This window comes from Camelus dromedarius, chromosome 14 (genome assembly GCF_036321535.1).
Source record: "Camelus dromedarius isolate mCamDro1 chromosome 14, mCamDro1.pat, whole genome shotgun sequence".
NCBI lineage: Eukaryota > Metazoa > Chordata > Mammalia > Artiodactyla > Camelidae > Camelus > Camelus dromedarius.
The window spans coordinates 20951326-20967986 of record NC_087449.1 but is presented as its reverse complement, the minus strand read 5'-3'; the positions used below and the strand labels follow the sequence as shown (position 1 = coordinate 20967986).

Genomic DNA, 16661 nt, shown 5'->3' with positions numbered 1-16661 from the left:
TTTTCCATTATAGGTTACTACAAGATATTGAATATAGTTCTCTGTGCTATACAGTAGGCCCTTATTGTTTATCTATTTTATACATAATAGTGGGTATATGTTAATCTCAAATTCCAGATTTATCCGTCTTCCCCACCCCGTTCCCCTTTGGTAATCATAGTTTGTTTTCTATGTCTGTGAGACTATTTCTGGTTTGTAAATAAGTTCATTTATATCATTTTTTCCTCTATTTCTTGAATAGGCAGTTTACAGTGTTGTATCAATTTCTGGTGTACAGCATAACGTTTCAGTCATACATATACATACATATATTCCTTTCCATATTCTTTTTCATTGTAGGTTACTATAAGATACTGAATATAGCTCCCTGCGCTATGCAGTATAAACTTGTTGTCTATCTATTTTACATATAGTAGTTAGTATCTGCACATCTCAAACTCCCGGTTTATCCCTTACCACCCCCTTCCTCCCTGGTAACCATAAGTTTGTTTTCTATGTCTGTGGGTCTGTTTCTGTTTTGTAAATGAGTTTTTTTGTATCAATATTTTTTAGATTCCACATGTAAGTGGTATCATGTGGTATTTGTCTTTCTCTGTCTGACTTACTTCACTGAATATGATAATCTCTAGGTCCATCCATGTTGCTGCAAATGGCATTTTTTTTTTCTCTTGGATGTACTTAATCTTGAGAGTAATATGAGCACCTTGATGTGAGAAGTCCGAGTCAGTAGAACTGGGATCTCTTTTACTCAGTTTCCTTCTCCTCTCTTCTTGCCTCTCCTCTTCTCTCCCCTTTCCCCCACCCCCTTTCTTTCTCTGTCTCTTTTTCTCTCCTCTTTTTGGCCATTAAGATCATTTACCTGTTGCCCTTGGACTCCAGCGGCAGAAAAATGGTTTTCCACAGCTGAGTCTTCATGCCTTCTTGGCTTGTGAGAATTTGTTCAAAGCCACAACTTCCTAAAAAGAAGAAAGAGATGTCCCTCTTGACATCTGCAGCCCAGGATGACTACCCAAGGCTAAGCACTTCTTCCCTAACTTAATGCACAAAAAATAGTTCTTCCATCCACCCTCACTCCTGACCACTGGCTGTTGTGCTTAGCAGAGGTAAAAGAGAACTATCATTATACTTACTATCCTTTCCTTGGTTTCCTAGAAAACTTCCTGAGGCAGAACTGGCATGCTAAGACTTCTTGGGGAGAGGGGAGTTGCTTCCAGGGAAGCAAGAACGAGGGAGTGAACCAGGACAGGAGCAAAGCAGACTCGAGGTAGTTAAGTTACTGAGTTGGCCACAGTGTCAACAGAAAATACAACTGGTTACTTGGTCACTAGGGACATCCCCAGAAAGAATATATGAAAATATAGTGACAGGTGAGAGAATTTAACTGTCTGCCATTGGTCAAAGCTCACCCACAGGGTGAGCTCCCACACACTGCTGCCTTGCATTGCTGGTGCCTCCAGGCAGCTGCTGGGGGTAAGAACTAATATGTCAGAGTTGGCGTCTGCAGCCTGAGCCACAGTGCACAGGGTGAGCCAGCAGCACACCTTCCTGCAGCTTGCAGCCTGCAGCCTCGAGGGCCCATGAGCATGCGTAGGCCCTGAGCAATCCCACGGCACTCTGTGCCCCTGTGGTTCCAGGGAAGCTCCCGAGTGGCAGGTGAGAGGCATGAGGAGAGCAGGAGGAACTGCTGCAGTGGACTGGCTGACCACGGTGCAAGGACAGGGTCCCTGCAGGAAGACAGTTAGAGAGAGCTCAGTGAGACCTTTCAGGAAAGATGGAAGCCTCTTCTCTGTGACCCATAAGGATATGGTTGGTGCCAGGCCATTTTCCTGGAGGGCCACCACAAGCGTTGAGCAGAACACCAAGCAAATGGCCAAGCAAGTCATTTAGGGGTCAGAAGGCACAACCTGGATCCAGTACTCGTCTTCCAGCTCAGGGGCTCCTGCTCACATCACTCATGAATCACATACTGTCAGCTCTGACAGCCTGTGGTGTAGTGGAAGGAGCAGGGGCTTTGAGTGCCACTAATGGCAGACCCATAGTTTCAGTTGTGTGAGCCTCAGTTTCTCCATCTGTGTTATGAAGATACTAACACCTACCCCGTAAGATGGTTGTAGTGATTAGGTGACGCCTTGTATGCAAAGTGCTTAATCTAGTACCAGGCACATAGGAGGCACTTAAATGTTGAGCACTCGGGTTGCAATGCCATCAGTTTTGCTCTTTCCTTCATGTGTGCAGCATGCTGGGTAGCTGAGCATGTTTCTCTTGACAGGAAGTACAAGCAGCATTGATTATAGGCAAAACAAAAAATTTTCTAAAAAGTACCATTGATCCTCACCTCCCTTGTCCTCAGAACACCTGAATATTTCATCCAGGTAATTCTCCATCCTACTAGACCAACATACCATATTGGCATTAGACATCCTCAGCCCTGTGATATCAGTTCCCGGCGTCCGCAGTGCTGCAGGAGGCTGACAATGGCCTTGAAAGTCAGTGCCCTGCAGATGTCCTTTCTTGGCCATTCCATTTCTTGTCTTTGCTCTGATGCATCAGAGTGCTGCAACCCCTTTTCGTTTGTTTCCTTTTCCACCCAGAGTATGTGGATGGGTCTGTGACACTTTGCAGCATCGGAAGACCTAGGGAGATGGTGAAGAGTGTCTGACTGGTGCAGCTCAGCTGGACGCTGCTGCTGGAATGCTGCCTTGTGCAGCGTGCTCAGGTGGTAACCACACCATCAAACGGCTGCTCTTTGAACAAGCTTAGCACCTTTGAGGTGAAGGACTGCCTGGAAGCAACACCTTTTTCTGAGTATGGCTAGTCATTCCAAGAAAAGACACAATGAATGTTGATTTTCCCCAGTGCAGTAAGCCCAGTCCTAGCTATTGAAGGAGCCAGTGGCCCGTTTTCTTTGTCTGTGACAAGTAGGAGCCCCTAGGGCCATTGCATGTCCTGAGAGGGCCTGCCATAAAGTTGGCTGACGCGTCAGAACTGGGAATGGGTAAATGGCCTTTGAACTTTCTCCCCTCGGCCTCTTGCCTGGGCTCGTGGTGCTCTCAGAGCTCGTCCAGATGTGTAGTAGCTAAACAACCAGTGCTCTATTTAACCTCCGAGCATTGAGCCGCAGACTGTTTGGACAATCAAGGAAATAAATGAAAGACAGTAGATTCTTGCTTAGTTGTTTTCAGTGTACTCTTGGCTGTTGATATTTCTGAAAGCCATTTTTCTAAGACTTTTTATTTCCCGTAAGAAGTAGGGCTTTAAAAAATAATAACAAGCATAGTACTTATAACAACTGATTACATTGTAAACTATTTTAATTTTCAGAGACTTTGATTTCTGTCCTTTCCTTGGCATCAGCTATTGTAATATATACATATTATATTATAATTTGTATTGAAGAGAATTAGGTCTGGCTTCCCCTGAGACAGACAGTCTCTGACCAAACCAAGTCCTAGCTGAAGTAGACACATTGATTTCATGGTCCAGCAAACTCACGTTGAGAAAGTTGATTTGTGATTAAAAGCTATGGTCTTTAAAATGAAATGCTCTGCCGACGTTAAGGAGTAAAGGTGAGGATGTGACTGACTTTTTCATTATGTGAAAGCGCCAAGTACTTTATATCTCCTTCGGTCATCAAAAGACCCTATAAAGTGTCAGGGTAAAGATGTTGGTTTGAACACATGTATTTACTTTTATTCCCCCTGAAATATAGCCAAGATGCAGTAAAAAGACAGTTTTCCAGAGGCGCAAACCCTAAAGAACAAAAAGAGTGGGAGGGGAGACTCAGCAACAAAGTTTTGGAAGCAGGAAAGCATGTGGACCAACCATAACTGGCTTAGCCTACGGCTGGCCGTGAGAAACGTCAAGATGCAACCTGAGTTAATGCAGAAGCTCCCACCCCAGAAAGACCCGGAAATTGGTGATACCATGTACTTCTGGGAGTGAGGGTAAAAGTAGGGATAAAAATGGGAGACTTTATAAAACATGTCCTCAGCTCCCCTTCCTAATTCCAAATAGCCAGACAGCCACTGCTCCACTACGCCGGCGTGGGTGTCAGAGGGCCGCTGACATTGTAGGGCCATGCTGAAAAACAGAGGGACTGAAGGAACATTGACATACAGCTCCTTTCAGGCCTGTGCCGACCTCCAGGCAGATTAGAAGATCCTTTTCTGGAAAATCTGACCAGGCTAAGAGGAAGTATCTAAAATTATTTGCAACAGAGATTCCTAAGAAATTCTAGCCAGATCACCTTGGAGTGAAGCCCAGGGTCAACAAATGCACCTCAACTGACATGCCTGCAGAGCTGCAATTTATAATTTAGTGCCCCACTCCCATAGATGAGTAAAAATACAAAGATCCGAGGAAAATGGCCAACATGAAGGACAGAAATCAAAATAAGCATGTGGGGAAAAAAGCATATAAGCAAAGCAGAAGTGTATTCAGGGAGAAGAAATGTTAAAAAAAAAAAACTATCCTTGATACCTTAGGAATTAAGAGAAAATACTGCATACAGAACAAAAATAGGATGCTGTAAAGAGAAAACATTCAGAGAATAGAAAACATGCCCCACCCCCCAAAAAATTGATAAGTGGAAATGAAAAACTCAATAGGAGGGAATAAATGTAAACTGAGGAGGTTTTCCCCCATATTACAGCAAAAAAGTCAAGAGTTTTAAAATATAGGAGATAAAACATTAAATTAGAGGAAGGTCCAACCTATGAAAACTAGGGATTTTTAGAAAAAGAAAAACAAGAGAGGTGAGGATTATCAGAGAAACAATTCAATAATGTTTCCCAAACTAAAAAATAAAAGTTCCCAGAATGTATGAACTCTTTGAGAATCCATGAGAATGAAAGAAAATAGACCTCATTAAGCACATCTTTGTGAAAATTCAGAATAGTGAGGACAAGGAGAAGATTCCACAATCTTCTTGTTTGTTTTTGTTTTGTTTATATTTTTCCTTTTTAAAAATTTCCTCAGTTTCTTTTTTTCCCTTTTTTAGTTGTTTTTTTTGGGGGGGGGGTAGAATTAAGTTTATTTACTTATTTATTTTTAAGGGAGGTGCTGGGGATTGAACCCAGGACCTTGTGCATGTTAAGCATGCACTCTGCCACTTGAGCTATACCTCCCCACACAATCTTCTGAAGAGGAAAAATAAAGTATTCCAATGGTTCAAGATTCAGAATGGCTTTAGCTTTCTCAAAATCCATCTAGAGTATAGAAGACAGTAGAGCATAATCTACAGAATCCTGAAAAATTCTTTTCAAACTAGAATTCTATACTCAGCTAAAATATCAGTCAAGTGTCAGGGTAGAATAATGACGTTGGTAGCTATGTTCAAAGTACTGCCTCTCCTGCACCTTTTCCTAAGGAACTGCTGGAGGGTATAATCCAACACAAGTGGTTAAATCAAGAAAGAAGAAAGCATTGGATCTAAGAAACAGGAGATCCAACACAGAGGAAAAAACAGGAAAAAAAAGGAATTTCCAGGACACTGAGGACTGGCAGTTCTAGAAAGCTGTGTGCAGGCATAGAAGCAAACACATCTTTTTGGAAAGTTCACAAGGCTCCAAGAAACTATTCTTCCAGCCAAAGAAACTAATAGAATTCTCATCTGAATATGTTGAATAATGATTCAGATAATTGGCTTGAGAGTTTGGAATTATATTAGTAAGAAAACTAAACAAATGGAAAAACATACCAATTAATTACTACCTCCAAGATAAACAAGACATTGTACATAAAATGAAAAGTTAACATAGTATTTTACATGGCTTAGTCATAAGTAGTTGTATATACAGATTGTATAAAGTGTATATATAAATGTACTTATGTGTATCTATATATACACATACAATAGTCTGTTATTTTAGGAAAAGAAAGGGTTTATTATTCCATTAAGCAAAACTATGTGAGCTACATATTGTTATACCCATTTTATAGATGAAGAAACTGAAGCTCTGAGAAGTTCATTTGGCCAAAGTCACACAGTGGGCAATTATAACACCCAGATCTATGGTGTGTGCTAAGGACAAAACAACTTTTATTCCATCAATTACAGCTTTTTTTTCTGAGCAGACAATAGCTGGGGCATTAGTGGTGTACTTGTTTTATCTCACCCAAAGAAAGCATCTATCTACATGTGGGTCTCAGTACTAGGGTAGAATGAAATAATCGAGTAACAGAGTATTTTCTCTTACCTCCATTAAACCCAAGAAGCTCCTAGCTTTGAGGTCCGTCTTTGACTATAAAATCGCTTCATTAAATATATATACCTTCTAATAGAAGGGACCGTGCCTGCCTCATGCACCTTTACATTTCCACAGCTAGCACTGTGCCTAGCACCTGGAATGTTGTCAATGTCTGTGTACATAAAAAATTAATTTATAAGTGTTCATAAAGTGATCCAAGTGATGCTGCAGAAATTAGATTTAGGTAGTACAGCCCAGGAAGGCATGACTAGGGTCAGTGGGTAGAAGTGTCTTGGCAGCAAATTTCAGGTCAATGGAGAGAGAAAGCCCCTCATTTTGAAAGGTTTCTAATGTTTCAATGGGCTTCATCCTAAAAAAGTAAACTCATCATGACCTGGGGCGCTGGAGCTAGCACCGGATGTTCACCTGTCAGGGAGAATAGTAGCACATGGTGGTGACAGGCTTGGACTCAAGTCAGCCACGCCTGGACTGGAGCCCTGAATCTGCCACTTCATAGTTTTGGAATCTTGGGCAAGGTACTTCGCCTCTAAGTCTCAATTTCTTTCCTCTTCAATAAAATGAGGATAATAGTGGTAGGTACGCAGTGTAGCTGCTATGATGTGCAATTGAGAAAAAGTACACATAAAACACTTAGCATAGGACTTGTCATATAGTTAAGTGTTGGATCCATATTCACTGTTACCGCTATTATTATTGAAGGAATTCATGCCTATGAGGCAAATTTGAACTTGATGAATTTTGAAATAGTTTCCAGCTCATCTGGGTATGGGAGACACAGGGGAAGTGTTGTTATCTTGTTGGCAGATAGGTACAGTGTAATTGAAATATCACCTGTGTGCTATTTAAAATAGAAAGTTTTGCTCTTTCCTTTTAAAGTTGTTCCAGAACAGCCTCAAAACTTATCTTGTATACAGAAGGGAGAACAAGGGACCATGACCTGCACCTGGGAGAGAGGACGAGACACCCACCTGTATACTGCATATACTTTACAGTGAGTGAGACTGAATTTTTGCAGTTTTTTTGGTAGGTCTTCTTTTGGATGATATTTAGAAATATCTAACAGTCCTAGTTTTATCAGAGAGAAGGAGCAATAGACACATCGAATTATATAATTAGATACTTAAAAAAAATTCTAGTGTTCATCAGTTAGAGTTGGTTCACTCATCTGAAGTGTGAAAACTTCTGTCTTGGGTCTGAGGACTAACTCAGAGTGCCCTTCAGGGCATCCAAGGCCAGCTGTGGACATTCTTCCCTGCTCTCTAGGGTTAAACTGGCTGCATTATATCCCTTCTCTCTTTTGCAGTTGCAGACTCTTGGGGTCAAGATCTATAAATAGACTCTTTTCTGTAGTAGCTTTCCATTAGCCTTGGAGGAGTTTCTTTTTATTTATTTTTTTTTAACTCCAGCATAATTTTTAAAAATTTTGTTGAAATATAGTCAGTTTACAATGTTTTGTCAATTTCAGGTGTACAGCACAATGTTTTAGTCATATCCATACATACATTCATTTTCATATTTTTTCACTATAGGTTACTACAAGATATTGAATATAGTTCCCTGTGCTATACAGAAGAAACTTGTTGTTTATCTATTTTATATACAGTAGTTAGTATCTGCAAATCTTGAGCTCCCAATTTATCCCTTCCCATCCCATTTCTTCCCCTGGTAACCATAAGTTTATAGGATTTTCTTTTTAAAGCACCTTTGCCTGACCTGAGAGTCCACTAAAAGAGAGAGTCTGGGAGATTCTTTTCCTTTTGGACTTTATTGCATAATCCCATGCAGAGATCCAGCTGGTAGCACTGTGCCTAAGTGAGCAGGAGATGGGGGAAAGGAAGTGGGGCCCAGAGTTCTGGTCTGTACTAGGATCTGGCACTTCTGTGCAGTAAGCACTGAGGTGGTGGTCATGGATCCTTTGGATGATTGGATCTGCCCTAAGGAGCCAAGATGTCTGCCAGGGTTTTGGGAATTCAGGCTATATAGAGATGGTTACTCATCTGTATGAATGTCAAAAAAATATCAATCCTACCAATAAGAGGGAAGAGGGGTGAAGTATGGTCCTGTTTATGACCACAGAATACAAATTTTCCCATAGTGTATCCCCTAGTAGTAAGACTGACCTTAAAAAAAAAAGTCTAGAATTTTAAATATTTGAACATTTTACTCTTCTGTACTAAAAGGAGGCAGTAGCACATAAAGTATCCTGCTAAACACAGTGACTTTTATTTCCAGGTTAAATGGGCCAAAAAATTTAACTTGGCAGAAGCAGTGTGATTATCATTATTGTGACCATTTGGACCTTGGTATCAACCTAACCCCTGAATCACCTGAATCTAGTTACACAGCCAAGGTGATTGCTGTCAATAGTCTGGGGAGTGCTGCTTCGTTGCCATTCACATTCACATTGTTGGACGTAGGTACGTATCATTTCACTTTTTGTAGGTGTCGATCATGGCACATAGACATTATTTTTAAAATCACTCAAATGTTCAGCTCTTTATAGCTCATGTCAATTTCTGATCCTGGAGCTGGAATCACAGTTTTTTGTCTGTCCTGGTTACTAGTGCGGCCTCTTCCTCCGTGGGACATTAGGATCAAGTTTGTAAACGCTTCCGTGAGCAGGTGTACCCTTCAGTGGAGAGATGAGGGGCTGGTGCTGCTTAATCGACTCAGATATCGGCCCATTAACAGCAGGTCCTGGAATATGGTAATGGATTTAGAGTGCAGGGGAAAACCAGGGAGGGGTTCTCGGTAGCACTGCCCTGATCTCTCTTTTCACTCTGGCGAAATATGGAGTTTAAGAATATTTAGCCCAAAAGTACACACACACGTTTGAGATATACCAGAAAGTCACATATGCTTCTATTTATTAAGAAATGTCTTAAAATTTGATCGCTGATGCTGAAATTTTTAAGCCATGGGCTTCTTGTAAACCCACATTAATTTTCTACAATTTATTTCTAGTAAATGACTCATTTCTACTTATTATTGTATTCCCTATCGCATTATTACTTTGTATTAATTTTTTTTAACATATTAGGAAGAGAAATATTAGGAAATGTTCAGAGGCTTATATTAATTCGATATTCCAAAGGTAAAGCTTTGGTATAATATTAAGCATTAAATTTTTTATAATAAAAATACAGGATAATACTCCTTTCAGTATTTTTGTAAAATATAGTGGCTTATAATAATACGAAAGGATCAGCTTCACATATAGAGAAGTATAATAATAAAATTTTTCTTATATAATTTTCTTATATAATTAAAGTTTCCTTTTGGAACCAGTTCTGTGTCTGCGTTAAAACATTCATCATATTCTAGTTGTGACCAAGTAAAAAGTAATCTCTAGTGTAGGAAGAAACTTCGTCAAGGCCCTTTTGAAAACTGGTAGTTTCCAATCTTTATTTTTCAGCTGGCCTCAGGATTCCCCTTGGAATCCATATAGATGGGTTCTTAGTCCCAGGAATTTTTTGGTTTTGTTTTTTAATGAGAAGCATTGTTTCAGATTAACATCATGTGTATTAAGTAGACCAGTCACTGATATTTCTTCTCATTGAATGACAGATTTGAAAAATAAGAAGGGCTATCTAGTCTAGTTGTCTTATCTTTTATTTAAATTAATCTAGTATTAACCGGTGCCTTTTTAAATCTTGTTGGGTTCAAGGTTAATGCTACAAATGCCAAAGGAAGACATGATTTGCTGGATCTGAAACCCTTTACAGAATATGAATTTCAGATTTCCTCTAAGCTACATCTTTATAAAGGTAGTTGGAGTGATTGGAGTGAACCACTGAGAGCACAAACACCAGAAGAAGGTATGTGTCAAAAAAAAAGGGGAGGGCGGGGAGGGGAGGAAAGACAGGAGAGAGAGGAAGATGCAATTATTTCCTTGGAATAGAATTTCTAAAGTACTGATACTGAATCAAAAACTATGAGTGGATTAATTAACAAGCTCACTTTGACATTGACTGAAGTATTAAAGCTTCCAGGGAGATATGTTTATACTGCTAGGAAATTTTTAACGTTAGGTAAATCTTATTCCTGTTTGCCACATGTTGTCATGTTGGTTGCAAGCTTATGCCTCAGTAATGTTTCTCTCTCTTATTTCTGTTTCACTTACAGGAACGCACTCTTATTCCGCAAAGCTATAACCAGTAATTTCATTCCTTTATAATTAAACTTTGATAATTTTACCTTTTGGATTCTATGAATATTAATATGATCTTATAAGCCATACTAAAAGCTTGACAAAAGGTAGATAGTTTTCAAAGCATTCAGTTATGATACAGGATACAACTTCATAATTTCTGTAAATTTATCTCAAAGGAAAAATAATTGGTGTATAATCCATTGCTTTATTACCTGGAGATTTTGAAGCATTAATGTGAGAAAACTAATATTTGTGAAATTTATAGATATGTGTGCATGTAAACTAGCCTCATGATTTAAGTTATATTCATCTCCTGTGAGCTAATAGTGATTTCTGGTAACTGATGACACTTTAACACTTCTCAAATGACTTTCAAGGATCTAAACTATTAATAAAATAGATAATTAATATATAAATTATAGAATAACTGCATATTTTTCCTTTCTTCTTATACTAATTACATTTCTCCATTTTCAAAAGAAGTTTAAAAATGAATTCATTCAACAAATTATAATGAATTCATCTTATTTTATGATAAAAATCTCTTAAATTAATGTTGAGCCACTTACTCTCTATTTAAATGTGTGTCATTTTTATAATCCAGAGCTTACTCTTATTATCCTTTTATTACACTTGAAAAAGTAATGCCTTTTCTAGAATACCTCATGGATTAGATTTTGTTTATACATAGTGCAGATAAAATTCTTGAAAATGGGCTGTATTTTATGTCCAAGTCCAAGGTAGTAAATAGGCTGAGACATTTTTAAGTTATATCACATTAAGCTAAACTATAAACTGGGGAAACTCTGGGCTTGTAAATTCCTATCATTTTTGCTCACACTTGATAATGACCTGTTTAGAGATGTGTGAAAATGTTTTTCTTTCCTTCTTTTTTTTTTTTTTTTTAAGTATTTATCTACTTGAATTAAAAACCCTTTAAGGCAGGCTGGGATGGTAACTTTCTCATATCCTATAAAATAAACCACCATCATAACAATGAGCGCAGTGACTTGTGATGGCTATGAACTCGTGGATTGTTATGAATGGAACCAAGGAAGCTGGCTTATTCAGAGTGATTACAGGCATTCATAAAGATAGAAACCCATACTCTGAGATACACCACGCTTACCAAGCTCTGCTGGCTTCCTTTCTGTGCCTGAATCTCCCTTTTTTGTGTTTGATCTTTCTGTGGGTTGTTGTAAGATCTCTTTTCTCTTACTCTAAGCTCTATGGTTTTCACCTCTTACCACTGTTTCTGTCATCAGTTTCTGTATGAAACACCAACTGATGTCAACCTAAAAGGTGTGAAATTTTTTTAACACTTCTTCCTTTTAACCCTTGAGATGTGTACTCATATGTAACTTGGCGTTTAAAAACATACTAGTAAGCTTTTTTTTCTAAATTTACTCACTAAAACTGAATGATCTTATGATAGAGTGCTTTCTTTGCAGCCCTTGCCACTCAAAACACAACAATATGTTATCTCCCAGTAGATTAGGTGCAGTTTTTTTATAGCATGCCAGCAGAGAATGAGGGCAGTATTTACTCCATGTGGCCCCTTCCTGTGTCATTAAATTCAACCCCTATCATGATCCTCCATGAAAAACACTTTTAAAATGACCACAAAGTAAGGGGTAGGAGGAAAGAAATCACTGCCCTGTGTTTAGGAGGACGGTCCAGCAATCAGTATCCATCAAACATGAGCCTGATACTGGGAAGCGAGCAATCATGTTTTGCTTCTAGTGGGAAAACTTTGGGCTGCATGGTGTCCAGAAATGCCTGAGAATATTCCCAGGTGTTGGGGGAAGATGATCACTCACCACCTCGAACACCCAGGAGGAGAGTCCAAAATAAAGATGAGTGAGCTATTCCTTAGCGCTGTATTACCAATTAGGTGTTTCTGTCTGTTCATTCGTCCTTTTTCAAAGTCTTATTTATATGTTTGGTCTTGCTGAACTCAACTGTGGACAGGTAATAAAAGAAGTGTTAAATCCTCATACAAGTGCCTGAGCGGTAAAGAGCAGACCTCCCTCCCATCATGGTGCTGGCATGGGTGGTTGCTGAGAGCTCCCCAAAGAGCGAGAAGATGCAGGGTTACCAGCTGCAGCCACCCCTCCTCATATTGAGAAGCTAGGCAAGTATTCATTCATTTGGGATTTTGAAATATTGCTAGGAAAGGTTAGACGTGAACAATTAAATACTAGAAGTTATTGTACCAGCTTGGTTAGGAAGCAAGATGGTAAGTCTAGCTTAGAAGCTAATTTCTGTAACAATTTCTATAAAGGTCCAGATAGTAAGTATTTTCAGCTTGGCAAACCATGTGCTCTCTGTCACAACTGCTAAAATTTGCTTTTATTGCATGCAGTCAGTCATTGACAGTATACAAATACAAAGACAAAGCTTTGTCCAAAATTTTATTTTTGCACACTGAAATTTGAATTTTATAAAATTTTCATGTAACTAAAGGTGATTTTTCTTTTGATTTGTTTCCAACCATTTAAAAATGTGAAAATCATTATTATTAGTTTATTATTGTTATTATCCTGGGAAGTGAGTCAGATTTGACCCATGGACCATAGTTTGGTGACTTTTAAATTAGCTAGACCTGAAAGTATCATACTTGTGTCTTTTTGCCTAAGGCTTGAGGAAATGAAAATGAGTGGTTCTTTACTTTTCTCAAGGGATGTACCTACAGACATTTTCACTAGAGGAATATTATGTTTGATATCCAGTAAGAGTCCCTACCCTCTTTTCTTCTTGTGGTCTCTTCTAAGCCTAGCACCTACCCTGGAGAAAGTAAATGCCTAGGCTTAATTATCTGACAAGATGGTGATTACCCCAGTCGGAAGAAATGCTTTCCAGGAAGCCCAGCAGAAACCAATGGAAAAAAACATGCTTCTCTGGATGGTCTGTGAGGAATGTATGTGTATCAGAAACTATACCAGCTGCTCAGACATAATGATAGCCAGTCAGATCCTCAGACTCAAGGACTTATAGTCTGTCTTGGAACATCAGAAAAGATATCTGGAGGAGATGACACCAAGAAAAGATGCAGAATCCAAGGGGAATCTTGTGGCCTTCCTCTGTCTGGAATATGTGACCTCCAAGGTCTTTGCAGTAGGAGTAAGGAGCTATTTCCTCCTGAAAATACTTGATTCTCTTGAATTCTGTGAAATCTCACGTTCCTGGTTTTTATTCTACCTTGTTGGCCAGTTATTCTTGGTCTCTTTTGCTGGTTGTCTTTCTCTTCTCAGTCTCAATCTGTACGGCTTTATGCTGGGCCCCCTTCTTTTCCCAGCTGACCTCATTCCCAGCTGGCCTCAGCTGCCTCTAAAACTAGATAGCTAGGTAGGTAGATAGAGAGATAGAAAGAATATAATTTCTGTCCTGGACTCTCGCCACAACTTCAGGTTTGTGTTCCAATCACCTATTCCTTATCTTCACTTAGATGTCAGCAGACATCCCAAACTTCACATGGCCTAAACAGATACTTCTATTTTTTTCTCCAAAACAAAGTGTTTCCAAAATGCCTCTGTTTCAGTCTTTCCTATCTTGGTAAATGACCCCATAATCTTCCTGGATATTCAAGTCAAAAGTTGAGGAATTATTCTTAAATTCTCCTTTCTCCCATCCCCTCATATCAGCAATTGACTCTCCTAAACATGTTCAGAATCTGTTTGTTCTTTCCGTTGCCACTATCACTATCCTAGTTTGAGCTACTGTGCCATTACCAAGCATAGCAACAAAATGAACACTAAGAATCCAGCCATTCAACTTAAATGCTATAGAACTGCCAATATAGTCTTAGCCCAGTCATACTTCCCCAGAGTAACCACTGTCCTGGGTTGTGTCCTTACATCGTCCTCATACTTCTCTCATAGCTCTCAGAAGTATGTGCCTCTAAACAGTGATTAGTTTTGCTTGCTTTTGAGCTTAACCAAAATTATATACTGTGTGTAATCTTTTGCAACTCACTTTTTTTTTCCCATCAGCACTCTCTAACACAATGCCTCCATTGATTTTTACTATGAGTGGAACATCCCTGCTTCTATTAAGAAGCAAGTTCTTCACTTGTGATCTAGATGTTAAAAGGTTTCTTAAAAAAAAAAAGTAACGTATGACCTCCTATGTCAAATACTACCAGTAAGTCCAATGAAATAAGGCTACAGAAGTGACCAATAGATTTGTCAAACCAGCATTCATCACCAACCAGGAGCAGCCTCAGTAGAGTACTGGGGACAGACTCTCAGTTGCCACTTTTAGAGAGTGAAGGTGAGGTGAGAAATTGAAGACAGTGACAGTTCACAACTCTTCATGAAGTTCCATGAAGGGAGCAGAGATGTTGGGCAGTAGCTGGAGTAGGACATGGTATTAAGAAATTCCTTATTTTTGTTTTTAGGATCAGGGATAATACAGTGCATTTGTAAGGTGATGATAAGGGCCCAGCAGACAGGGAGAAATTAACAATACAGGAAGTAGGGATAAAGGTGGGAGAGAAGTTCTTGATAAAGCAAGAAGGTGGGATCCAGAACTCAAGTTAGGGGGTTGGACTTGGATGGAAGTGGGGATGCTTCATACACAGTAAAATCAGTCGGGATGCTGTGTTAGGGAGTTGATGGGGACACTGAAAAGTTTCCATGGTGGAAAGACTAGGGAATCCCTGTCTGATTGCTTCTTTTTGCTCAGTGAAGTGTGAGGCAAAGGTATCAGTTGAGAGAATCAGCTCATTGGAAGTGAGCAGGCAGAGGGACTGACAGGACCAGCCACTGGGAAGGAACACCCATGTGTGTGAAGAGCCACCAAGAATAGTGACAGAAAGAAGTAGAGAGAGAGAGAGTGAACCCAGTGTTGACAGTCTCAAAGAGGAGGAGGGATGGAGGAGTCTGTGTAGGGCTTCCTATGGAGACATAACAGGTGGTAATGTCTGAAGGCAAGAGCCTACCACTAAAAACTTGTTTAATGAAGCAGGCGTTTGTAAGATCTGTTTGAGTTGAGTTATTCGAAACTAGATTTTAGATAAATGTATCACAGCCCAAGGAGTGGACACCAAGGTGGTGAATAACTTATTTCTGTCTTGCCCTGTTTGGAGCATAGTTTGGGCCAAAATATTCTCACATGTTTAATTTAGTCCACTACTTGAAATCTCTCAAGATATGCCGTTTCCATATTTACTTCGTGTTAAATTCTCCATTTCCACTGTCCTTGGAGATCTTTCTACTCTGCTCCACTGCCTGCTAAAAATTCTGTGGAGGGACTGCTTTCCACTTGTAATTCAGTTGCTCTTGTCCATGCCTTGCACCTGCCTTGGCTTCTGATGTGGATGCTAATCTCAGAAGCAGCACATGGCTTGGTCTTGATTTATTTACCATCCATACTGTTTCATAGAATTCTGCAATCTTGGGATTTAGAGTTAAAAGAACTTTGGGGGTCGTTTAGGTCAGTTAGGCCCATCTTCTGATTAATTTAGGTTGTCTTGTCCTCTTTTTTCATATTGGTGACTCCCTCCTCTTTAACCCACAATTTTTCTCTTTACAAAGGAGGTGCTTTCATCTCAGGAAAACCAACTTCCGTTTCTTGATGTTTGTATTTTTAATAATTGGCACCCATCTTTTTTTTCTTATCACTTGGACATATTGGCCTTTGACTTTCCTTTTCTCACCCGCTTATAGTAGTTTTATCTGTCTTTCATTAGATATCACTGAGGTTAGGACTTTCACTGATTTTGTTACAGTTGCATGTCAAAGATTCTCTCTAATATTAGCCCTTACATTGCTTTAAGCAGCAGTGGTTTGACATTCCTGGTCATGAAGTTTTACACTTTGAAACTCATACAGATTCAGCTAATGATTTCTCTCCCATAGAGGCTTACACTGCAGGTGGGCAGCCATTAAAATTTCAGCTTCACTTGCAGTTTATCCTTTAAAGAGAATATGTTTCTAGAATTTGATTCTTAGCTCTGTAATAATCTGGTCGGTTGTAGAGGCAATGGGAGACAATGAGACAATGAGTGTTCCTTTTAAATTTCTTACCAATATAAATTAAGTGAAGGCATTTATTACCATGAAACATGTCAGCTGACTTTGACACTGAGCACACTTACATTTCCAAATCCCAATTATATAGTCAGTGTCTGGATTATCTATCTCGTTGAGTGTTCAGATCTTTGCTCAACATGGTGAACTGTCATGGAAGAGCAGGGTCTTTGGAGACAGTGAGACCTGGGCTCAGCTCTCAGCTTTGCCGTTACCAGCTCCACAGTTTTTGTAAATCATTTAACCTTTTTAGGCCTCCTTGTCCTC

The 16661-nt window shown here is 39.4% G+C and overlaps 1 protein-coding gene across 5 annotated transcripts in view; it reads left to right on the top strand.

Annotated features, from left to right (window-relative positions):
- The window catches only part of IL12RB2 (interleukin 12 receptor subunit beta 2), a 70825-nt gene that overhangs the window by 11743 nt on the left and 42421 nt on the right, over positions 1 to 16661 (top strand). For 4 of the 5 annotated variants that reach the window (XM_031465344.2, XM_064493476.1, XM_064493475.1 and 1 more), the window contains 4 exons: positions 7086 to 7200; positions 8442 to 8626; positions 8774 to 8916; positions 9877 to 10027. In XM_031465344.2, the coding sequence (XP_031321204.2) occupies positions 7086 to 7200; positions 8442 to 8626; positions 8774 to 8916; positions 9877 to 10027 (594 nt within the window). The remainder of the gene's footprint in view (positions 1 to 7085; positions 7201 to 8441; positions 8627 to 8773; positions 8917 to 9876; positions 10028 to 16661) is intronic. The other variant, XM_031465347.2, reaches the window with a different exon arrangement.